The sequence below is a fragment of the Hypomesus transpacificus genome, chromosome 11 (genome assembly GCF_021917145.1).
Source record: "Hypomesus transpacificus isolate Combined female chromosome 11, fHypTra1, whole genome shotgun sequence".
NCBI lineage: Eukaryota > Metazoa > Chordata > Actinopteri > Osmeriformes > Osmeridae > Hypomesus > Hypomesus transpacificus.
In genome coordinates, this window is record NC_061070.1 from 17,561,258 (window position 1) to 17,586,708 (window position 25,451).

Here is a 25,451-nt window from a genome sequence, read left to right on the forward strand (position 1 = left end):
TTTAGGTCAATATCTGAATCACTTATGAATGATCACTATCAGTGTCTGGACTAAGACTTATTTTATGTCCAGACAGTCTTATGATGAAACAGGTTCACATTCAAACACCAGATCACCACCCCCTCACTCCCTCACCCCATGTTACTGTCACAGACAATAGCACTAGAGCATTCCATCCTGAACGTTTATTCATAGTTCCGTTTCAGCTTACCGCGTGCCAAGATTAGAAACCCTTTTCCATCTCTCTCCAGCAGCGCAGACTCAATCCAATAACTAATTAGCCAGCGCTATTAGCCAACATCCTGGGGAAACCAGGAACCTGTGTATTCAACACAGCAAGATGAACCAGAGGAGAATCTCAGCCAAGAGAGAGCAGTGCTCTTACTCTGGCCGGCCATCCTCTCCTCTCTTCCTCCCTGCAAGTCCCTACTTGGTTTGCCTGTGTAGGATCGGCACCCAGACATTGTTGTGTGAGAGTACATATTGTGATGGAGTGCAGAGGGCCCTGCAAGGCGAACTAATAACGACGTTCTCACTTGGATTCAGTCCTTGGCGTTGAGTTCTGACACCGTGTTGGGTTAGGCTTCTTTCTTTCTCTCCTTTTATCTTGCTTTATCTCTCTCTCACTCTTTCCTCTCTCTTTCCTCTCTCCTCTCTCTCTCTCTCTCTCTCTCTCTCTCTTCCTCTCCCTCTCACTTCTCCCTCTCAGCTCAAATTATCATAATGGTGCTAAAGCTTGGAGAAAGTTTGTGGCAAAAAAAAAGAAGCTGTCACAAAAGTTTACTTGTGTTTTGTTCTGTCTCAGACAAGCACACACACACACACCCTAACACAAGCAAACACACACACCCTAACACACACACACACACGTAGCTACAGTCATGGTTTCCTTGGGCCAAGTCCAGATTGAAGCTCTCCCTCCATGTCCCCTATCAGGGAGATTAACAGACTGGCCGTGAATGGCAGATGCTGTCCGCTGTGTCACTGAGGTACAGTCAGTGCTGAATCTGAATAAAGGCCATCACCTGCATGCTAAGTCACCCCAGGTGACAGGCTGACAGCAGGAACATCTAGACACTCAGCTCCAACTGCTGTTTACAGCTTTAACGTAATTGTCTATTTAAAGATGCACGTCTCGCTGTCTGCCTGTGCTTCTGCATGCATTGTAGGATGACACTTTGTGCTGCGTTGCTGCGCGGGGCAATTTGGTAGGTGTCAAAACAGCAAGACATTTCTGAAATGAAACCAGTTTCAAATTTTGTCTTGGATCATGTTTTGGTGGAATTCAAATTTGATGCTTTATAAATGTGTCACAATGCATTAGTGTTTATCATGCTGAACTGGCAGTGTATTTACACAGAACAGATTCCAGACAAATGTACTTGTACAAAGCGTCCACAAGCAGTATACTTTTAACAGAAAAGTGAACTGCATCTGGCAGACTTGATTTGAAATAATTATGCCTCCAGCCCCACCTACTGGAGATATTGTCAAACAGCAATAGATAGATAGATACTAAACTCTCTCTCTCTCTCTCTCTCTCTCTCTCTCTTGCTCTATCTCTCTCTTGCTCTCTCTCTATCTCTCTCTTTCTCTCTCTCCGTCCCTTCATCCAGAATATGCCAGGGCTTTATGATGAGCTCCAACAGTACAGACCTTGGCCTCTATGTGACCCCTAGCGCCCCGGGAACCTCAGCCTACCCACTATCCAACGCTCTCCTCCAAGTCTCCTGGCCGGAGCTGAGCAGCGGGGATGACAACCACTCCTCCTTCCACCTCACCGGCTCGTTTAATGGGACAGCGGGGGTGAACGACCCCCTGGGGGGCCACTCGGTGTGGCAGGTGGTCCTCATCGTGCTCCTCACCGGGCTCCTGTCTCTGGTCACCATCATCGGGAACATCCTGGTGGTGGTCTCCTTCAAGGTCAACCGCCAGCTAAAGACGGTGAACAACTACTTCCTCCTGAGCCTGGCAGTAGCCGACCTCATCATCGGAGTCGTCTCCATGAACCTGTACACGGCGTACATCGTCATGGGAACGTGGGCGATGGGCAACTGGGCCTGTGACTTGTGGCTCGCCATCGACTACGTCGCCAGCAACGCCTCTGTCATGAACCTGCTGGTGATCAGCTTCGACCGCTACTTCTCCATCACCAGGCCCCTGACTTACCGGGCCAAACGCACCACCAGACGAGCCTGCCTCATGATCGGCCTGGCCTGGTTCGTGTCCCTGGTCCTGTGGGCCCCGGCAATCCTTTTCTGGCAGGATTTTGTGGGCGAGAGGACTGTTCCGCCTGACAAGTGCTACATCCAGTTCCTGTCCGAGCCCATCATCACTTTCTGCACGGCCATAGCTGCCTTCTACCTGCCCGTCACCATCATGAGCGTGCTTTACTGGCGCATCTACCAGGAGACGCAGAACCGCTCCAGGGAGCTGGTGGGGCTGCAGGGGTCTGGGACCCGGGGCGGGGGCGTAGGGGGCGGGGTGGACAAGGCCCGCTTCGTGCTCCACCAGACCGGGAGCTCCAGGAGCTGCAGCAGCTACGAGCTGACCCGGTCGTCCCAGCGGAAGAGCTCTGGGCGGGGGCTGTTGTCTTGCTTCCACTGCTGGCCTGTGATGCGGTCCTGGAGGCCCGGGGGTGGAGGCCCGGGGGTGGAGCCCGACCCAGAACACAGCAGCAGCGACAGCTGGAACAACAATGAGGCGGGGGTGTCCATGGACCACTCGGGGTCGTCCGAGGACGAGGAGGGGAACGGGCGAGCCATGATTCCTCAGAGCCATGCCATCTTCTCCATCGTCCTCAACCTGCCGGGGATGAAGGCGGCGGTGAACTCCCAGCTGACGTCCTGCGAGGACCTGGACGCCGCGTCGGAGGAGGAGCCCCTGAGGACGTTGGAGGACAGCCACGACCGCCTCTCCACCACCACTGTCACCACCACTCCCGACGGGGGCAGCACAGACAACAGCTTCACCAACCGCATCGCCAAGATCCAATCCATGCCCTCCATCCAGGCCGCCAAAGTCGGGCCTTTCGCAGGCCATTCCCCCAATGCCTCCACCGTCACCAAATCCACTTCGGCGCCCATTTCCCTGAAAGAGGCGGCCTTGGCCAAGCGTTTCGCCACAAGGGCTCGGACTCAGATCACCAAACGCAAGCGCATGTCTCTGGTGAAGGAGAAGAAGGCCGCCCAGACGCTCAGCGCCATCCTGCTGGCCTTCATCATCACCTGGACTCCCTACAATATCATGGTGCTGGTCAACACCTTCTGTGCCGGCTGTATCCCAGAGGCCTTGTGGGCGCTGGGCTACTGGCTGTGCTACGTCAACAGCACCGTCAACCCCATGTGCTACGCTCTCTGCAACAAAACCTTCCGCACCACCTTCAAGATGATCCTGCTCTGTCACTGGGACAAGCGCAAGCGCAGGAAGCAGCAGTTCCAGCAGCGGCAGTCGGTGGTGTTCCACAGGAGGATCCCCAGAGACTCCACATAGGAGGACGCTTCCACGGACTGTAGATCCGACAGCTCCTGAGAGGAACGCCGCGAGATTCTGGCCTGTGAGGCGGGGAACCCCCCGCGGCTTTCAGAGGACGCCTCGCTCATCAGGCGTGAGGACGTTTGACCCTCGCTGAGGAACCGAGGCCAGGTGGAACGTTCCTAGCGTTCTATAGCGAGAACCGGAGAGATGACCTCCATTGTTCTCTGCCACAAGTGCAGCTGGTGTTTTCTAAATGACTGAAGTGAAAGTTAATTGAAAAAGACTTTAAACGCATTGAGGTATTTTTAAAAGTGCAATTGACAACCAAGGGAGATGATGCGCCTGTAATGGAGTTGAGGTTTGAGATTTCTTACCGTTTTCTGTCTCAGTGGTACAGTACATCTGTGAAGTAAACTCGGCCCACAGGTTGTAATATAGCATTGAAAGCCAAGACCAAAAGGTTCTTGGTGTCACTAGTCTACATTGTATTGATTTTACTGTATGCTGACTGTTGGTTATCTAAGCTTGATATCCTTTTATTTGGATCTTGTGTACATTGCTTTTGTACTTGAATATAGCTTTCCTGTGTCAACAAAAATATTGAGAATTTGAAGCTGTGTCACTTTTTGCAGGTATTGGTTATATTTGTATACTTGGTTGTTCTATAGTAACCTGGAAAACCATCCCAATTTTATAAAGTTCAATTACAAGGGTACAGTAAGCACAGCGGCCAGTCGAGTTTACCAGGCTGGTCTACGGATATTACTTTATAGGTTTTGAGCCAGTCTGAGAACTGAGTTGAGAATAAACTGTCGCTCTTCAAAGAGGTGTTCTTCTGTTCAATGTGATTGTTGTGGTTTACATGGTGAAGACAATAAGTGCATCAAAAAATTCAGATGTTGTGTATCTGAGGTTTTATGTTATAAGTATACTGATTGTGTGATTTATTGGGAAACGTTTTGTCTAACTTGATTCAAAATGATTGTACGCTACAGTTCCAAGGTCCATCAGTATAATTTGTTCTCTGTTTATAATGACTGGATTCAGTAAAACGCTTATGCCATTATGTCTCATTTTCTGTCAACATTAAATTTACATACTTTACATCTCCTTTGAGACTGGTTGCAGTATAAAATCTCCCAGTATTTCATATAGCAACACAACAGCATCCTCTGTTGGATAAAGAGAAAACTACACTTAAAGAAATTCTGATAAGAAAATGAAAACGGTCATCCAGGTTAAATTATATTAATTTTCTGATGTTATAAAAAATACAGATGCATCAAACCTCTGGTGCATACTGAGGAACCTTATTGTGAATGTTTTGAATTTAGCTGCATACTTTCTAAAGCAAGCTGGAAACAAATATTGAAACATTTGTAGAAGCGCGGACCTTGTGCTGCGCCAGCCAGAGGCACAGAATGAGAGGAATCTGCCTTTTTCTTTTCTTTCAGCTTTTATTGCTTTTCAATACAATGTGCTGCAGTGTTATTACTTTCTTGATCCACTCAAGATTTTCTTTCTCTTTTAACATTTGAAACTACCTAAAATGATATCAAATTTCTAGATTATTTTATTGTTTTTGTTACGATTTAAGTTTTCCATGTTAAAGTCAATAAACAAACGAAACAAACGTAACACTTTTATTCCCCAATTTTCCAGCTTCATATTATGTCTGATGTTACTTAAAATTTGAAGGCTGATTTAGTTAGTTGCGGTGCTTTCCTGTACATGGCATTAGGACGATAATGCATTTCTCCAGGTAGCAGCAGTGATTTTTTACTCCCAGTCCCGCATAATTAAAATATCCCACAAAATATAAGAGATCACCGAACACATCCTAGAAGTTGTCCCATGAGGCGTAGCCACGATAGGCCTGGATAGGCAGAGGCCTACCCCAAAACGAAAATATATCCGAAAAATGATGCACCGGGTGCACTTCGCAAAGTAAGTAAAAACAAAACTGAAATGCCTATATCCATATTTTTCCAGGCCTACCAAAAATATTTTTCTGGCTGCGCCCCTGAGTTGTATACAGATACACCGATAACCATCAACATGGATGCTAATGCGGTTAGCCTGTCATAGAGGGCCTGTGTGGGTCAGGGTGTTCCTGGTAACAGCAGGATGTTGTGGAGTCAAGCAGCCCGAGGGGTAAGTAGGCAGACAAGGAGCAGGCATGTGATGGTGTCTTCTTCATGTGACCCTGGAAGAGGAGCAGCTCAGTGGAGATGACACACACTCGTTCATTGTGTTTTCACTGAAGAGTACCCGCTGCACAGGGAAGCAAACTTCGGTTTCAGAACCGCTCCCTCACATCGACATTGGCCTGCGCCCGTTTCTGATTTCACTGCGATTCCCAGTACCAGGTGAGTTTGTGGGAACTTTGAATAAGGCAGTGTGAGTCTTTGAAAATTGCTTTATTTGTCTGTATCAGCATGTTATACCTGGTAAAAGTTGTATGCTTTCTGTTGGATTGTTTCATTGCTGCCGGAGATTCAATACATTTTTACTGCATTTAAACTGGACAGTGGTACTATGACTGGTAGTCATCTATGTTGTGATTGATTAGACTCACTGCCCGGCCCCTGTGAGATCCAACTTTGATGACATTGTGGCAGATGTCTGTTTATTCAGGATTGACAGCTGTCAGGATTTGTTCTGTATGGCATCAGATTTACTGTACAGGTCTGAACAGGGTCAACCCCCGTGCTATAAATAAACATGCCATGAAGGATTACCAGATTTACATCCCTCAGTATGAAGACAAGGCCATGCATGGTTCTCATTTATATATATATATATACTTTTTTTTTTTTTACTCTTGATGACATATCTCCATGAAATAACCAGGATTATTGTAAAACAAGTTTATGAATCATCACGAGGAATATACAGTCACTGTCGTGTCTATAGGCCTACTGCTATGAATTTACATTTTGAACTTTCTTAGACATAACTGAAAACCTTGTTGCTTCTCTGGCCAAAGTCATGTCTAAACATACTTTAAAGTACATCAGCATCTGAACAGTCCTCTGGTCTCTCTCTGTCTTAACTTAAAAGGATCCAGGCAGTCGTCCTTGTGATGCGTCAGGATGCAGACCATTCAGACAGTGGAGACCCAGGTGCCTTTCCTCAAGGAAAGCTTCTTCACCTCCACCTTCATGGACAGGAGGAAGAGCAGTGTGACTAACCTCATCCGGAGGCAGCAGCATCACCAACAGCAGCAACAACAGTTGGCTCTCCGGCAACAGCAACAACAGCAGCAGAAGCAACACTGTCATCCACTTCCTGCTTTTCCGGGAGACACCAGGAAGGGGGAGGAGCCTCGCATTGAGCACGCCCGTCTGAGTCGCTCAGCCAGCAGCCCGTTATGTAACACATCCGAGCGAGCAGATGGAGGGAGGAGGGAGGGACACAGAGCGAGAGCGGAGGAGGAGGGAGAGGGAGCCTGTCCCAGCTTCCTCTCGGCAGCAGCATCATCCTCACAGCTGCCTCCGACGCCGGTGAGCAGGCAGGGATTAGAGAGCTCCGCGAGGCGCCGAGCCAGCCAGGCAGCATCCCAGGGAGAGACCGAGGCCAGGCCCCAGCAGCATGGCCTGATCGCTAAGGGGGTGCGTCTACTCAGGAACATGGGGAACCAGGAGGCCAAGCAAAGGAAGGCGGCAGGGGGGGGAGGAGAAGGGGAGGCCTCCCACGAGGCGAGAGCCGAGGACAGAGAACCGGACGACTCCAATAAACCGAAGAAGACCCAGAGCAAAACGAGCAAAGGTAGAGGCGACGGGGGAAAGAAGAAATCCAAATCGGAGTCTAAAAGCTCCGTGTTCTCCTCCATGAGGATCCGGAAAAGTCTATCCAAGACCAAGGGGATGTCCAAGGAGGACGTGCTGGATGGGAGCAGAGGGGCTAGGGTGGAGGAGGTAGGGGTGACAACCACCATGGAAGCCAGCCTCTCAGCGGACGAGCTGGGGATGATGTCTGACGGCGAGCCCGACCAGGGCGCTCACTCCGGGGGAGATGTGATGGACGAGGAGGGCGGGAGAACCAGCTCAGGGTCAGACGGCGACCTGTACAGTTTCCACTCCGCTGCAGCTGAGCATGAAGACCTGCTGGCAGACATCCGGCAGGCCATCAATGAGCAGCAGGGGACCAGTGACGGGGTCCTGGACGGAATCCAAGACCACTTAACCAAGGGGGCACCCCCTACCGAGGATGGCAAACCCACACGCCCCGACAGCACCGACCCACAGATGCTCGGAGCCAGTCTCACCCCAGGAAGTACTGACACACCTGCTTGTGCGAACGCGACCGTAAAAGACCTCAGTGTTCAGCGTGTACGATCAGATGTGGACCAAGGCTTCCCACGTGAGGCAGGGGGGAGGGAGTCTGAGCCCGACCCAGATGATGAGCTGGATGTGGGGTCCTCGGGCGGGAGCGGGCCCCCGTCCTGGGCCCCGGACGCGGAAGACAGGAGCAGCGACAGCCTCCTCCCCAAGACCACCAGCACCTGCAGCTTCCCAGACACCACGGCCACTTCCTGCTCCTACGAGAGCGCCGAGGAGCCCCAGGACGAGCTGGAGAGCCCGGTCCGGTCCGCCCAGCTGACCCGAAGCCTGAGCGGGGGAGGGGTCACCCAGGTTCCCGAGGAGGAACGAGGGCTGGTCGCGGGGGTCAGGTGCATCAGGTTGCCGGCCGCGGCGGGCTCGCACAAAAGCGTGAGCAGCGTGGATCTATCTTCGGAGAGGGGGGAAGGGGAACAGGAAGTCAGCGGGAGGGACTTCCTGTCCCTGAATAGGAGGAAGAGCAGCATGTCGGTGTGTCAGCTGACCTCGGACGGCGAGCAGGTGGCACGGCCCAAGAGACGGACCTCTGGCGTCTCTACCGTCAAACTCTACCCCCCTATCCACCCCTCCTACGTCAAGACCACCACCAGGCAGCTCACCTCCCCCACCAGCTCCCCCAACCAGAGCCCTATGACCCCCCGGCGGATGGACTCCGGCCCTGGGTCTGGGCACGGAGCCTCGAGGGCCCAGGGCTGGAGGGCGACCAGGCAGAGGTCCTGCAGCATTGCAGGGCCTCTCAGTCACTCTACTGACTGGACCCGGGAGCTGGACTGTCTGAGAGCCAGGCAGGAAGCTGGAGGGGACCTCCAGGAGCAGGGGAGCGTGGAGAGAGGGTTACCAGGGGTCAGCTGGAGTATGGGTTACAGACAACCCACCTCAGGTCTCCTCTCTCCTCCCCCAGGACCATACTGTGATGTCTTCTCTGGTGAGTGGATGGAAAATATGTTTTTTTTATCTTCCTGGCTTTTAAAGAACAATGCTGGTAGTGAGGTCTAGTCTGAGCATGGAAACAGTTTGGTTAGGTCACGGTTGAAGCCTATTGAAGCTGGGAATCCCCTGGAGTCCTATTATGAGTCAAATCTGTTTGTCTTTCTGCCCCACATAAACCAGGGATTAGGTACTCATGCAAGGACTGTATCACAGTAGTACCATCACATGCCAAATCAATCTATCATTCAACAACACTGTGTTTCAACATAAACAAAATTATACTTCTCAGAATGTCATTTTTTTCAGTGATTCTCAGTATGGACCCAACATGTTAGCTGTAGAGCAGAGCCGGTTAACGTCATATTTTATCCAGCATACCTGGTTAACTAAAGGAGCTGTCCTGTGTGCAGGGTCTCAGCTGTCATGCTCCTGTGCTCTCTTAACAGACTGCTGACTGTCAACATTATCAGTCAGGCGTGGCGTTAATACACACACACACACATTCGTGTCGTCTAAACCATTAAATATAGTGTCAATTTGAATGAATTCAGCTGTGATTTCAACATGTGATTTCCCTCTGTGATATCGAGGCTCCTGCTGCTTCATCAGGCTGGCCGTCCTGTCGGCTCTGCTGCTCCTCGCGCCCTAGCTCTCAATCTGATCTGCATTGATCTGTTTCTGAGCAGCCATTATCCAGGGTTACATCAGGGCCCAGGGTAAAGAGCCAATGAGAGGGAGAGCGAGAGAGAGAAATTGAGAGAGAGAGATTAAGAGAGAGAGAGAGATTAAAAGAGAGGGAGAGCGAGAGAGAGAGATGAAGAAAGGGACCGAGATGGGAAGAGAGAGAGAGAGATGGAGAGAGAGAGGATGCACTTATTGCTGTGACAGAACTTGACGTCAGTAAAGGAGGGAATCACTTCTGGATGTGCTTGTCAGTAAAGGAGGGTATCACTTCTGGATGTGCTTGTCAGTAAAGGAGGGAATCACTTCTGGATGTGCTTGTCAGTAAAGGAGGGAATCACTTCTGGATGTGCTTGTCAGTAAAGGAGGGAATCACTTCTGGATGTGCTTGTTGGATGTGGACTTCCACGTTGGGCCTGCGATGGATGAACTCACCAAATGGCCTCATATGGTTGCCAGTCCCTTAATATATTCAGCCATCTGTCTATCTCTGTCTGAGTGTCTCTGTCTGTCTATCTCTGTCTGTGTGTCTCTGTCTGTGTGTCTCTGTCTGAGTGTCTCTGTCTGTCTATCTCTGTCTGAGTGTCTCTGTCTGTCTATCTCTGTCTGTGTGTCTCTGTCTGTGTGTCTCTGTCTGAGTGTCTCTGTCTGTCTATCTCTGTCTGTGTGTCTCTGTCTGTGTATCTCTGTCTGAGTGTCTCTGTCTGTCTATCTCTGTCTGTGTGTCTCTGTCTGTGTGTCTCTGTCTGAGTGTCTCTGTCTGTCTATCTCTGTCTGTGTGTCTCTGTCTGAGTGTCTGTCTGAGTGTCTCTGTCTGTCTATCTCTGTCTGTGTGTCTCTGTCTGAGTGTCTCTGTCTGAGTGTCTCTGTCTGTCTATCTCTGTCTGTGTGTCTCTGTCTGTGTGTCTCTGTCTGAGTGTCTCTGTCTGTCTATCTCTGTCTGTGTGTCTCTGTCTGTGTGTCTCTGTCTGAGTGTCTCTGTCTGTCTATCTCTGTCTGTGTGTCTCTGTCTGAGTGTCTGTCTGAGTGTCTCTGTCTGTGTGTCTCTGTCTGAGTGTCTCTGTCTGTCTATCTCTGTCTGTGTGTCTCTGTCTGTCTATCTCTGTCTGAGTGTCTCTGTTTGTCTATCTCTGTCTGTGTGTCTCTCTCTGTCTATCTCTGTCTGAGTGTCTCTGTCTGTCTATCTCTGTCTGTGTGTCTCTGTCTGTGTGTCTCTGTCTGAGTGTCTCTGTCTGTCTATCTCTGTCTGTGTGTCTCTGTCTGAGTGTCTCTGTCTGAGTGTCTCTGTCTGTCCATCTCTGTCTGGCTGGCAGCCTGTCTGTCTGTCTATCTCTGTCTGGCTGGCAGCCTGTCTGTCTATCTCTGTCTGGCTGGCAGCCTGTCTGTCTATCTCTGTCTGGCTGGCAGCCTGTCTGTCTGTAAAAGACTGAAAGTCTGAAGGGAGGATTATCACTGTGATTTCTTTCCTATTCCCATTCCTCACCCTCTTGTCTCTTTCTCTCTATAAAATGTGTTTTATCTGTCCTCTGGCACAAATAAACTGACCAGCACTTGATTTTTATATTTCTATTTATGTCCTCCAAATAAATCTTAAATCGAAAAATTTGATTTTAAATCATATGAACAATCCAGCAGCCTTGGTAAAGAACAGTAGCTGTTTACTGGTGCTCGTCATTTTAATTATGTGGGTGATGCACATAGTTTTGCTTCGGCGCTTTGGTGTAATTAACACATCGAACCTCTGTTTCATGCCAGGATGAGGGCTGCTTGCTAGCTTGTAGGTGTTTAATTATCACTTCTGAATCGTGACTAACACCTATCTATATGGCCGTTTCATATGTTTAAATCTGACGTATGTGTCTCACTTTTGCACTTTGACTCTCTACAACAAATGTTTTGCCTGTGTGCCATCATCTATTGTAACGCCAGTCTTCATTCCTCTCACAGTGTGAATCTAGGATAAGTCTAGGGACATCACTACTGCAGAGGTGAAGAACACGTTGTGACCTCTGAAAACAGAGGTGCACTTTAAAGGGATAAATGTCACTGTCTCTGTCTCTCTCTCTGTCTCTGTCTCTGTCTCTGTCTCTCTCTGTCTCTGTCTCTCTCTCTGTTTCTCTCTCTGTCTCTCTCTCTGTTTCTCTCTCTGTCTCTCTCTCTCTCTTTCTCTCTCTCTCTCTCTCTCTCTCTGTTTCTCTCTCTGTCTCTCTCTCTCTCTGTTTCTCTCTCTGTCTCACTCTCTCTCTTTCTCTCTCCCTCTCTCTCCTCCCCAAGGCCGCACCCTGTTGGAGAGGTTGTGTCAGCAGCAGGTAGAAGGCTCGTTGGAAGAGGCAGAGGGATTGTGTTCCAGTCTTCTAGCTCTGGGACTCCTGCAGCCCCTCAGTGACAGCTTCAGAGAACGCCATGGAGACGAACGCCATGGAGACGAACGCCATGGAGACGCTTCCTCCCTGGTCTCAGCCGGCTTCAACGTAAGACCCAAACATCCCACCGTCTGTGGCTCACCCCGACACAAGGTGTCAAATCTCTAGAGATACCAAGTTCCCACTGACGTGATACTTCAGTACTAAAGTCCACTAAAGATGGATGATGGGCTTGTGCAACTCACTCGAATGATCGATTATGAAACAATGTAATCTTCATCGATGGTGTGAGCTGTTTTCCATCCTTCATATGTACTTCCACATGAGAGAAATTAATTTCATAAAAGGGGTGTTTCATCATGTGGAGATGAGATGAATGCATGTGGTCAGCCCAACCATATGAAAGCTGATTTCATGAATGTTAAAATCTTTTTACGGTAATAATCCGCTCAAACATAATCTGGTGTGCCTGAATGTCATGTGTGGGCATGCATGTGCATGTATGTTATCACATTTCTGCCAACAGTTCAGCAGGATTATTTCATAACATATTCCCTGCGACTGAATTTACAAGCACATTGGTTAAATACTGACTACTGGAGACAAGGATTTCAGAAATTGAATCACTTTTTCTCTTTCTTTTTATCAATTCGCATTTAGTATGTATGCTGTTTGTGTGTGTGTTCTAGCTATAGCAATCTCTGTAGTTGAAAATGAGACACTGTATCAAGAGGCAGGGTATTGCCATGTCCTCTACAATTTGCACCTCCCCCTTTAGACGACGCACACACGCGCACACATGCTGTCACAAACACTCAACCATCTCAAGCACACAGACAAACCAAACTAAAATGCCCCTTTGAGTGCACGCACTCACACAAGCACACACTCACACATTCACACATTCTCACACATCAATGAGCAATGATTTCATTCATACAGCATATTGTCAAAGATACATACAAACACATTCAGAAACACACACACGTTTTGACAAAAAGGTTCCCTCTGACACTGTGACAAATAAGGACACTCACACACACACACACACACACACACACACACACACACACACACAAACACACACATCTGCTTGCGTAGACCATCTGGTGACCGTGTTGCGTAAGAGCTCCACGTGCCCAGGGCTCAGACTGCTCCTCCCCAGCAGAAAGCTCACTCTGCCTGGGTTGGTCAGAGCATCACTCCCCCTCACAGAATACCTGGGCTGGAGGATGCACCCTGAGCTCTGCATTATTCAGCATGACCAGAGACAACCTCAGCTTGAGTCCACACAGACAAAACAGCTTCCCTTTCTTTATTTCAACCCTGCCCCCTTTCTCCATCATTCTCTATCTCTCTCTCTCTCTCTCTCTCTCTCTCTCTCTCTCTCTCTCTCTCTCTCTCTCTCTCTCTTTCTCCATCTCTCTCTCTCTCTCTTTCTGTCGCTCTTTCGCTGTCTCTCTCTTTCTTTCTCGCTCTCTCTTGCTCTCTCTCTCACTCCATCTCTCTCTCTCTCTCTCTCTCTCACTCCATTTCTCTCTCTCTCACTCCATGTCTCTCCTCTCGCTCTCTCCTCTTTTTTTTCCGATCACGCCGTCCACACTCTCTCCCACATTCTGTTATGGACTGGTGTGCCCTATGAGCTCCCCTGTCTCCTCTCAGCCTGGTTCTGAGGCTGATCTACTGGAACTGCAGTCATGTATGTAGTGGTTCCTGGGCTGTGATGATTGTCTCTATCAGCCTTCTCCCTGTTTGTCCCCATCACAGGCGAATGGGGGAATTCAATTCCGTTCCCTCTTGGTGCCATAAAATGAACACAACCCGATTCTTTCTCAGAGGATTTGTGAATAATCACAGTGGGGGGGAAATCGTGGTGATCCTGTTGAGGTCTTCTACTCAGCGTGATGTTGTTAAGCTGGGAGGGCTGTGACATGGTTCTCTTTGTGTCTCTGTCTGTCTGTGTTTCCTGGCACTGAGGGGAGCTACGGTTTTGGTGTTGTTCTGGCATTCAGTGCTCGGTGAAAGCACAGCCGGGGGTTAGTTCTTAACGTGAAAGAAATGACCTCTTTGCTCTGCAGTGTGTGAAAACACCCACTCGCGCTCGCTCGCGTGCACGCAAACGCAGATACACTAACGCACAGCGTTCTGTTTCGAGATGCTTTGTGGTCCTTACAGAAATGGGTTCATATTGACGTAACCCTCCTTGTCACATCAAAGCCGTTTTCAATTGGAACTTATTTTTGTACGCTGCACTACTGTTGAAGCGTATCGTTGTTGCAGCATTTGAGGGCAGAGGATGCTGCATTTTTAAGTCTGCTTGCCACAGGGGAGCTATTAACAGCTACAGTTTCCCCGGGAAATCATTTGTTTGGTTGATGTGAAACAAGCATTCAAGCGTTACAGCATCACAATGGGAGACATTCCCCAAAGAGGATTTTTCGTTGTGTTTCTCTAAAAGCAGTTGTGTTAACCTTTTGCCTTAGACTATTTACCTCAAGTTAAACCTTACAATAGGGACTGTTGTGTTTATAGGACACACAAATTGCCTTACATGACTGGAAGAGAGTGAACTGTCATCATTAGCTGAACTCGTTACCAGAATAGACAGACTTCTGTTCTATCTATTTTAGTGGACGGAATGTACTGAGTCTTGTTTAGCAAGAGATTATCTATTGATTTATTCCTTGAGGAGAAGTCAAATCTGATTAAATATAAATGGATTGCCTGTCTTACTGTCAGCTATTCAGGTCCAGCCAGGTCTGTAGATACGATAAGAGATGTGTTTTGTAGCCTGAGGTCCCCCCAGTGAGGAACTGTCCTCAACAGTCATGTTGGGGAGGACAGCATCGCTGCATAGCTGTCCAGCAGGAGACATTCCATCTGACCGCCCTCTCAACCTCCTCCTCTGCCCAGGTGGAGCAGCTGTACACCTGGGCATCGTTCCGCCCTCTGCCTCACCTCTGCGGAGCTCACGGGGGCCACAGGCCGAGTCCTGTCCAGGATTCATGGCCTCCGACCCAGCCCACCGGTGAGGACAGCCCTGGGGGTGGACCTGGGAGTCTGTGTGAAGAAACCTCTTTCTGTTCACTACAGCCACATATTTCCAACAAATGTAAACGACTTTATGAATATATGTATTCACAGTGGTCATATATGTGTTTCTGATTTACAGGTCCCCCAAGACGAGATGGAATACAATCTGAGGTACATGTTTGTTGTTGACTTTGCTTGATTGCAATACATCTTCTCTCCACTAGGAGTCAGACTTGGATTTCATTTCTCTTTAACATCGACTCCAAGTCTAACCCTATAGGGACCTACTCAATCTACCTCCTGACCATCACAGCAACCACAAATCTACAAATTCTGCATGTCAATTCTTGCCCCTCCCCTTGTGACCTACATGAAGCCCAGTTAGAATGACTGTCTGGTGGGTCAGATGTACCCAAAGTCCCCCCCCCCCCCCCCCCCCCCCCCCAATCCCAGAGCCAGTGTGTGGTGTCAGGGACCTGGGGTCTAGACATGTGGTCGTCCATCACCCAGCTGTCCCTCGAGCCTGCCTGACCAGCCCTGGTCAGATGTGGCCGGTCACAGTCCCACAGCCATGGTGGGGCATGTCACACCACTGTAGGGCTCCAATCCTCTCCTGTCAGATCCAGTAATGAGGCATCTCATACACAGAAAAAGGATGTTGTCGCCTCTCCCAGAATGTGAGGGACCACCACACAGTGCATTTTTTTGGCCTTTTTGTGTTTGGTCAGAATCCAACACACTGTCTGCATAGTTGAAAAACGATTCAAGCACACTTCATCTGTGACTTGGTTTAGTGACCGCTGTGGTCAGATGAGTGTTGAGGTCTGTGTTTGTGCCTGCACAGGCTCAGGCGGGCGTGAAGCGGGCACAGCCCTGGCAGGAAGGAGACACCATGGTGCCCCAGCTGGAGCAGACCATAGAGGACCTGAGGGTCCAGATCGCAGCCCTGGAGCACCAGCAGGACGCCGTACAGAAGCTTGCCCAGGAAAAGCAGGACGCTGTGGGCCTGGGGAGAGGTGGAGCGGGGAGGAAGGGTCTGGAGGTGTCCGTACAGACTTCCCCCGTGGAGGAAGGCTTTAGGGTCAAAGTGCCTTTCGGAGAGGGGACCTCCATGGCCTCGTCTGCCTCTGTCCCAGCCCTGGGACCTGGACCAGGGTTCGTCTGCACCTGCCAACTGAAGCAGAGCGGGACCCGACCTCCCCCCCCGCCCCCGCCTCCCCCCCCTACACCTCCGTTACCCGGGGGAGAGCCTTGCCCTCCCCCACCACCTCCACCCCTGCCGGGCGGAGCTGCGCCACCCCCTCCCCCACCCCTCCCTGGACAGGGCCCTTGCCCCCCACCTCCACCCCCTCCCCCACCCCTCCCTGGACAGGGCCCTTGCCCCCCACCTCCACCCCCTCCCCCACCCCTCCCTGGACAGGGCCCTTGCCCCCCACCTCCACCCCCTCCCCCACCCCTCCCTGGACAGGGCCCTTGCCCCCCACCTCCACCCCCTCCCCCACCCCTCCCTGGACAGGGCCCTTGCCCCCCACCTCCACCCCCTCCCCCACCCCTCCCTGGACAGGGCCCTTGCCCCCCACCTCCACCCCCACCCCCACCTGGCTTTGGACCTCCACCCCCCCCTCCTCCTCCAGGAATGGGACCTCCACCCCCCCCTCCTCCTCCAGGTATGGGCCCTCCACCTCCCCCTCCACCCCCAGGCTTTGGCCCCCCTCCCCCACCTCCAGCTGGAGGTCCTGTCCTCTCCCTGGTCCAGGACTCGGGTCCCATGAAGGCCTCCATCGAGCCCCCTAAGCCCATGAAGCCCCTGTACTGGACCAGGATTCAGTTGGATGCTAAAAAGTATGTTGACGTTGAAAGAGTTCCCTGCATGTGTATGTCCCAGTGGGCTAGGGAGTCATGCGGTACTGTATGGAGCAGGAATGGGGGAGATTCACCTGGAGCTCTCCTTACTAGACTTACGAGAGAGGGTTGTCCTGATTGATAAAGATCAGTTGTGCTCACCATAGGAAAGCCATTGGGATGCCAACTGGGTGTAAAACGAGAGAAAGTTAGGGAGTGAGCCATTAGTCTGATTTGAACCAGGTGCTCTACTGGTGAACGTCACTGGAGTCCTAGTGGGCTTCTTTGTGAATTCATCTAACACTGGTGTACAGTCACAGACATCACGTTAATATAACATGTTCAGTTTTCTTGACAAGCCCATTCTGGCCAGCCCATTCAGAATGGGACAGAACACCGAGGGAACCACTTTCCTCAAGCCTTCAGGGAAATCAGTTCCCCCCCAGGGAAATCTGTTCCCCCTGTGTTCTCCGTGTAAACTGATGTATAGATGAAACTTGTTATACGTAATAATCACAGTAGCATACCTCACCAGCATCACTGTATTGCTTTTTTAAATGGCCAGACTGTAATATACAGGGGGGGAACCACTTTCCTCAGGCTTTTAAGAATCTAAAGTATTACTAGTTTCATTCTGCTTTGACTACAATGACTACAAGTGCAATGATGGGATCTTCCAGTCACACAGTATTCTGTATGCCCTGTGTGTCCTGTACTATGTAGTGTGTGGGTCAGTGTACGGTGGTGGTAATGACCAGATATCTTCCCTCTCTTTCCGAGGGAGTCGAGTGGCACTCTGGTGTGGGAGAAGATTGAAGAGCCTTCGGTGGACTTTAATGAGTTTGTGGAGCTTTTCTCCAAGAGCACCGTCAAGGAGAAGAAGAAGCCCATTTCTGACACCATCTCCAAGTCCAAGGCCAAACAGGTGTGTGTGTGTGTGTGTTTGGTGAGTGTGTCCCAAGTTGTGCAGAGTGTTTGTGCTTGTTGCACGTGCTTGTGTGGTGCCTGTCTGTTAGCCCTGGTCCTCTCTCCCATTGAGACCTCCATCCCTGTGGCTCCGTGCTCGTGGGTGACGAGACAAAGCGCTGAGGCCAGACTGATGATGTGCCATGAGGTCTGGTTCCTACCTGGCTTATATGCCCGTCCACAAGCCCCTCCAGGGCAGGCCTGCTGTGGGGGGAGTGGAGCCAGGGCAGGGGGCAAGGACAGGGGGCCAGGGACTCACGTGTGCTTACTGAACCCCCCCCCCCCCCCTTCCGTCTCTCAGACGGGGGTCTGTGGAAGGCGCTTCAAGTGACCTTGTTCTTGTTGCGGTTCCTCCTCTGATGTCAGATTATGGAGGGTTGGGGGGGGGGCAAAATCAGTCGGTGACTGAGGAAAGAGCAGTGCTAAGAGAGGGACTTCCTGTCTAGTGTCTGTCAGAGCACAGGCTCGTGACAGGGTCTGAAGTGTCGAGGATGGGAATGGTTGTTTGTTGAAGCGGGATGTTGACTTATCCCTCCCAATGTCAGACAAACCGACAAAAGAATGTTGGGATTTAGCCTGGCACACAATCTCCTTCAACAGAGTGTTGGGGTTTAGCCTGGCACACAATCTCCTTCAACAGATCATGTTGACAGATATTGTTTTGTTATCATGTTTTTTGTGTTCTGGTAGAGAACAGAACGACCCAGTCCCGAGGGTAAGTCTCTCATATGTGATGCAGATACTGCTGAACTCCAGTTTTGTCTTTGTGGGATGCATGGAAATCTGCGTTGGCCAATGTTGAAAACAAAGTACTTTGAGAATGATTGACTCATGTAATTGGGAGGAAGCGTAAATAAAAGATTAAAGCGTGACTGACGTCGCTTTAAAGAACTTTTCGGAGCCGAAGATTCAGATGTCACAGATGGCATGCATGAGTCCTCCATTGTGACTGAGATTGAATGAATCTATCTTAACTTATTCAAACCCAAAGTCAAGTAAGTTGCGTAAAATCTTTATTTACTGTAAATCAGATATGATCATGTACAGTAGGAATGGTACAGTTAGTGGAAAGGAGAACAGTTGTTTGCATTTCTTATACTGTTAAAAATCAGTGTTAATATTGGAAATATTATATTAATAATATAATGCTAGCATTATTTGACAAGTGTCTCCAGTGACAACCAGTGGATTGAAACCATATTAATAGACATACTGTATATAGTTTAGGAGAAAGAGTGGGTTGTCATGTTGCTCCCAGTATACTTACAGGGCCCTACTGTAGTATGTTTGCCTACTTGCTAGTCTTCTCAATGCCAGGGGTTGAAGTTAGTGAATGTAATGTAGTGTTTTGTAAATAAGTCGGGACGTCTCAAAGATCTGTGAGTTTTAAATGGACCCATTTAAAAGATGGACGTGAAAAAGTTGTCAATCATTTTAATCCAACCAGAAAGGATTACAATTTGCATGATGTCTGTGGACGAATTGACTGGAGCTCTCTTCCATGGAAAGAAATGGATGGCTGAGTGGTGAGGGAGTCGTGCTAGTAATCAGAAGGTTGCCTGATCGGTTCCCCGCCGTGCCTAATAACATTGTGTCCTTGGGCAAGACACTTCACCCGTACTTGCCTCGGGGGGGAATGTCCCTGTACTTACTGAAAGTCGCTCTGGATAAGAGCGTCTGCTAAATGACTAAATGTTAATGTAAATGTAAACATTGGAGATGTTCAGTTTTGTGCCTCTCTCTCCTGCTCTCTTTCTCCATCTCTCTCTCTCTCTCTCTCCCTTTTTCCTCCTCTCTCTGTCTCTCCCAGGTTGTGAAAATGTTGAACAACAAGCGTTCCCAGGCAGTGGGGATCCTGATGTCTAGTATTCATCTGGACATGAAGGACATCCAGAACGGTGAGTGCTGCCACACTTCTGTTTTCCTTCTGCGGTGCCAAGTCCTTTCCAGCGGGACACATGTCTACTCTCTCTCGTACTCCATTTAGCGAGCTGAAAAGTGAACCGTTTAGGTCTCAGTGCCGACCATCCACTCCCGGGTCAAGGCCCAATTAAACCTGAGACAGTGTCAGGCAGAGATTTCCTCCGTCTCACACAAGGCAGGGGCGTGACTCCTGTAATAGGTTCTCTGGAACTCCTCTTTTTGACAGAGCTGTTTGTTCAGAAGAAAGTTCCAGAAGTAAATATTCATCCCTGAGTCTTGGTTTGCAAAAGTTGGTCAGAAAATCAGTGGGTTATACATTTATCAACCAATTCATGTTTGTTTGGAATGCAATGTCTGACTTAAACCCACAAGACAAAGTGCCACAAACGAACTCTTCCAAACATCCCCTCTTCATCCTCTCTTCCACCTCTCCTCCTTCCCATCCTTCAGTTATAATTCTTATCTTTGTGTTTTTTTACTTCTATCGCTCTCTCTGTTGTCACCCTTTTGTCTAAACGCCCTGGCAGCGGCGGAACCCTCCAGACATTAATGAGGATGGATTATCTTTCTTGTTATAGTCTTCTGATTGCTCCCTCGTTCACTCTACACCCCTTGTCTAAACACGCCGGTGAGATCCTCGTTGGGGTGGGCTCGTCTGTCTATCCGTCCCCCGGGTCCCCTCTCTCAGGCGGGAAGGAGGAGGAGAGACGCGCTCATCAGGGCACTCGTTCGCCACCCATGTGAAGACGTCCTTTCAGCGTGCGCCACAATCGGCGTCATTTGGAATGAAAGGTTCATCAGAGGCCTGAGACAGGGGAACAGTTTAAACAGGGCTCCTCGTGACCATCGCAGGCCCTGTTACAACATGTGTATGGTGCTGATCCATGAGGATTCCTGCTGGACTGAATCCCCCCACAGTCGACCACATCTGAGGAGAGAGAGAGAGGCAGAACAATGCTCTTCGTTTAAGCCCCGGATCGTGTTTTATGACTCTTACATTGTTTCACAAGGAGCCATGTTGTTTATTAGTTGTTGTTCCTGCCATTTCCTCGTCTGTCTGGCTGCCACTCTGTATGTTTTGTAAGACGTGTCAGTGCGGCGTGACTTTTTGTGAGGTTGTAGTGTCGCAGCCAATCAGAAGCCAGGCCTGGCGCCTACCTGCCTGGGGTACGGTAGATGCTGGAGGGCGGGGCCGGGTTTGGCCGCCTAAATGCAATGATACGGACCGCTCCCCTTCTCAGCTAAACCCAGGTCCAACGGACATCATAAACAGAACCATTCAAGCGACATATAGAGGAGGAGAGAGAGAGAAAGGGGAGGAGAGGAGAAGCGATGCAAGATGGAGAGGAGACAAGAAGAGAGGAGGAGAAGTGTGTGGGGAAAGGGGGGAAGAGGGGAAAAAGAGATAGAAAAGGAGTGAGAGGGGGAAGGAAGAGAGAGAGTTTTGTGTATCAAGTTGTTGTGTGTATGGGGAGGGTGTTGCTACTCGGATCACCTTTGGGATGGTCGTCGTGACGATCAGAAGCTGTGCATTAACAGACTGAGAGGTCGAGAGAGGCTCACATTGACTCTGAAAAAAAGCGAATTGCAATCTCTACAAATCTGCAATATGTCATTTTCTTCTTCAATGTGACAGTCTCCAAATACAGCTGCAGCATCAGTCCTATTAACCTCAACCAGTCTTTCACATGGCCAGTCAGTCAGCTTGGCTAGGAAAGCATGCATGAATGGTAGATTACAGAGTAAATACCTTGTCTGTGTTTCTAGTGTGGTCGGTCTGGCCAAACCACCAGTTAAAGAGCCAGTTCTGTTCTTCCTTGCATTTTCCCAGACCGGTCCTGTCTGTGTGTCTGTCTGTCTATTTATCCGTCTGTTGCTCTCCAAAACCAAAAGAAAATTGCTTTGTGAGCATAGCTTGCAACACTCCAGTAGTTTTTGAATATTAACATAGAAAATCGTGTTTGTGTTCCATTGAATACAGTACAGTGATTCTGCACAATGCCTCATTTGTCTAACACTGTCTCACTATGAACCATCTCAGTCTATCTAGTCTTTCACCTCTTCCAACCCACCTTGTCGACTGTTGGCCATTTCAGTCCTCTACCCGGGCAGCCTAGCTATGTCACAGCTTGGCTACAGTGGAGCAGTCTTAACAAAGCAGTCCAATGTGGGTGCACACACTAGACCAGTTTCACACCGTGAAATGTGAATACTAAGCACGTCTAGGCTGCTGGTGCTGAACCCAACACCTCAGATAAAACAAGAGGCGACCCCCGGGCTCTGTTTGTCTTTAAACATTTACTTTCAAAGGATTAATGCTCACGGGCGCCAAGCCCACCAGCCGCTGAGACGGAAAGGCGACAGCAGGAATTCAAACACGGCACTTTCTACCTTGAGGGAACTCAGACGGCCCGTGTTTATGCTGCCGTTTGGTAGTTTGATGCTCCTGCAGCACTGGCTGCTGAGTGTGTGTGTGTTGTGGTGTGAGCTATACTCTAACTGAAAGTGTCAAGTGTGTATGCGTTGCCTGTGTGTTGTGTTGTGAGCTGTACTGTAACTTTCGGAAAGATATATTCATAGCTGCCATCGTCTGCATTAAGTTAGTGGAGTTGTAAAGCATGGATGTTCCGATAGTCGTAACTGTTCATCATACTCCTGCGTCTGGCCTCGTTCACGGATAAGCTCGACTTCAGTGTTGTTGTTATTCTTGTCATCGCTTGTTAAGACTACGACCACATCAGAACAGAACGCTGTCGCCATGTACAGTAGTGTGTCTAATATGGACTTGGCAGGGATGTATATGGGTATTTAGATCCTGTCTTTCTGTTTCATCTCTCCAGCTATCCTGAACATGGACAACACCGTGGTGGATCTGGAGACCTTGCAGGCTCTGTACGAAAACGTAAGTGTGACGTCTGGCGACTGACTAGACTTACCCCTCCCCCCCCCCCCCCCCTGGACATGGAAGCCCTGATGACAAACATGACCCATTATTTACTGGCACAAAGAGCTCCCACGATCCCAAGTTATGTTATATTCATAAACCGCAAACACTTCACTGATATCATGCAGAAATTATTACGCAAACGTTTTGAGCAATAGTTGTGTCAGCCATCAACTTTAAGAGACAGATTGGTGTGTGGTTTTTCACCCACCAGCCCACCCCCATCCCCACCCCATTTCCTGTTTGCGGTTTGCTGTGAAACCACCATTATGGAGCTCTTTGCTCAAGACATTGAATGATTAACGATTTAGTGCCAACCCGACACACTGTAGATATACTGAACAACAGAATCAAACTGGGCATCATAGTCAAATCTAAGTAACAAGTGAGTCGCTGCTTTATCAGCGACTAGCTAACAGCTTCACTCAGCAGTTAATCATTTGTTTTATCTGGCTGTGTGGTGACTACTAAACACAAACTTCACCTCCCATCAATCAAATTCACCTTCCTTGGAACACAAGAAGTAAGGAGCCCTTTCCATAAACAGTCGCCAAATTTCCAGTCATTAATTAAAAGTCATAAAACTGTTTCCAGTCTATGTTGTCTGATGATTTGCTTGTGGACGTTAGCTCCATCGTGCGCTCTGTGAAAATGCCTCAGTCTTTGGAGCTCAGGTCCGGTTTGGCTCACTTGAAAAGGGGAACACAAAGAAATGTGCATTAGATACCAAAACAAACATGCTCAACCACAAACCCTTTTGGTATGTGTGGTGCTTGGCGACAGACTCTTGCCTGTCTATGTCTGCAAGACTGGGATTTCCAGTTTTCCTTTAGTGAAAATGCGTTCTTATTGAATAGGATCGGCCCCACTGTTGTGAAACCTTTTTTGTTTTTTTTTTAAGATTGAAGGAGAAAAGAAGAGAACAGGCAGTTCTTTTAGGAACTCCAGGAGATTCGAGTGACTGTAAAATCAGATTTGAGTGTCATGTTCTCAGGGGGGGAACCCTGGTGGCTCACCGGGTTGAGCGTGTCTCACATAGGGAGAGGCCATTCCCGGCATGTCTCTCTCTCTCTCTCTCTCTCTCTCTCTCTCTCTCTCTCTCTCTCTCTCTCTCTCTCTCTCTCTCTCTCTCTCTCTCTCTCTCTTTTCTCTCTCTTTTTCTCTCTCTCTCTCTTTTTCTCTCTTTTTCTCTCTTTTTCTCTCTCTCCCTCTTTCTCTCTCTCTCTCTCTCTCTCTCTCTCTCTCTCTCTCTCTCTCTCTCTCTCTCTCTCTCTCTCTCTCTGTGTGTCTCTCTCTCTCTCTGTCTCTCTCTCTCACTCCGTGTATCACTCCCTCCCTCTGTCTCACTCTCTCTGTCTCTCTCTCACTCTTTCACTCTCTCTGTCTCTCGCTCTCTCTCTGTCACTCTCGAAATTAATGAAGCAAAGAAAAATTGCCACAAAACAATAAAAAAAGAGTAATATTCTCTTCTGAAATGATAAACAATGGTGTTCTGAATAACCAACACTTCATAATAGGGGAAAAAAGGAAAGGAAATGGGGTTATCCATCTTCAACAAGACCTTATTGATATTCACACGTCCAAAGGAGCTGCATACATCATGACATCAACAGCGAGCGCAACATGAAAAGGGGCATGTTTTTCCAATTTTCCAATGTGATCCAGTTGTTAAAGATGCTGTGAGAGTCCTGAGAGGGGTCTTGGCACGGCTACACACGAGGTCGAGGCCCCTGCTGCAGGGGTCACGCCACTGCCATGGGTCATGGGAGCAACAGCACGCTGACTGGAGACGTGTTGCCGTTTCAGGAGGGAAATGTGTCATAACGAGGGATCAGAGAGCCTAACCCCTCCGCTCACCCCCCCCCCCCCCCCCCCCCGGTCTCTCTCTTCAACGCCAGTCGTCTTTCCCTTTTTCTTTATCTCTTAATCTCTCTCTCTTTATTCTCTCTTTATCTCTTTCTGTATTCTTTCTTTTTTTCTACCTCTCTCTTCTTCCCTCTCTCTTCCCAGACCCTCAGGCTGTGTTATTGAGTTGAGGAGCCAAAGGATTTCTCTCTTGTGTGTGAGTCTCCATCCTGTCTGTGGGTCTCCAGACCCCTAACCACAGCTGGCAGTGCAGCCACCCTGTCTCAGAAATGTGATAGAGAGGAGGAGGGAGGAAGGGAGGGAGAAAGAGAGAGAGACAGAGAGAGAAAAGGAAGAGCGAGAGAAAAGAGTGAATACAAGGAGAGAGAGAGAGAGAGGTTCCTAAGGACCACACCCTGGCTGTTCTGTCAGACTCTCTGACTCAGGTCAGTCGTCGCAGGTCAGTCCTCCAGTCATGTCCCAGAGGGAGGCAGAGTCGCTGTGTCTGTGGGATCGAAGATTAGAACCAGCTCCAACCACCTCTGCTCTCCCAAACCTCAAACCCACAGCCATGCAGCGGCTCCCTGCGACAGCTCTGTGCTGCATGATATCACTCACATACAGATGGCACCATCCTCCGACAATTATCGCATGATATCCATCGGCAAGCCGGCTTCCGACTGTGTTAAGTTCGGGGACTCCTTTTCTACCTCTCAGCGCTGAATTACTGATCCCGTGATAGGCGTCAGTGAAAACTTCACATCTTGCCCGAAGGCTGGTGCTGGACAAACACTCTCCTGGGTTGTCCAAACGCACCGCATGAGGCAGTATTTGACGTGCCAGCAGTCAGCGAGATCTGGACTGATTCACAACTCTCATGCTAATATATACTTGTACCCAATTATACCTCTGAGTGGTGCTCCCCCAAATGTTACACACGGGTCTGTTTTGCATTAAATGCATTTACACTTTAAAAACAGGCTAAAGGAGAAACAGAGCTTGCCCTGATGCACTCAAGACCTGGGATGTGCAGAATACTAATAGGCTCTGTGTGTTTCAGGCCCACGTTTGATGTATGGGCGAACTGGGAAGGAGGGAGGGAGG

The 25,451-nt window shown here is 49.3% G+C and overlaps 2 protein-coding genes across 4 annotated transcripts in view; both read left to right on the forward strand.

Annotated features, from left to right (window-relative positions):
• The window catches only part of chrm3a (cholinergic receptor, muscarinic 3a), a 50,108-nt gene extending 45,012 nt beyond the window's left edge, over window positions 1-5,096 (forward strand). For all 3 annotated transcript variants that reach the window (XM_047030326.1, XM_047030328.1, XM_047030327.1), the window contains exon 3: window positions 1,617-5,096. In XM_047030326.1, the coding sequence (XP_046886282.1) occupies window positions 1,617-3,492 (1,876 nt within the window). In that variant the 3' untranslated portion in view covers window positions 3,493-5,096. The remainder of the gene's footprint in view (window positions 1-1,616) is intronic.
• Window positions 5,097-5,754: 658 nt separating this feature from the next.
• The window catches only part of fmn2a (formin 2a), a 31,845-nt gene continuing 12,148 nt past the window's right edge, over window positions 5,755-25,451 (forward strand). Inside the window, exons 1-9 of the mRNA XM_047029463.1 lie at window positions 5,755-5,846; window positions 6,541-8,745; window positions 11,706-11,902; window positions 14,708-14,822; window positions 14,967-14,998; window positions 15,672-16,669; window positions 17,450-17,594; window positions 19,446-19,533; window positions 22,399-22,460. Of these exons, the coding sequence (XP_046885419.1) occupies window positions 6,573-8,745; window positions 11,706-11,902; window positions 14,708-14,822; window positions 14,967-14,998; window positions 15,672-16,669; window positions 17,450-17,594; window positions 19,446-19,533; window positions 22,399-22,460 (3,810 nt within the window). The 5' untranslated portion in view covers window positions 5,755-5,846; window positions 6,541-6,572. The remainder of the gene's footprint in view (window positions 5,847-6,540; window positions 8,746-11,705; window positions 11,903-14,707; window positions 14,823-14,966; window positions 14,999-15,671; window positions 16,670-17,449; window positions 17,595-19,445; window positions 19,534-22,398; window positions 22,461-25,451) is intronic.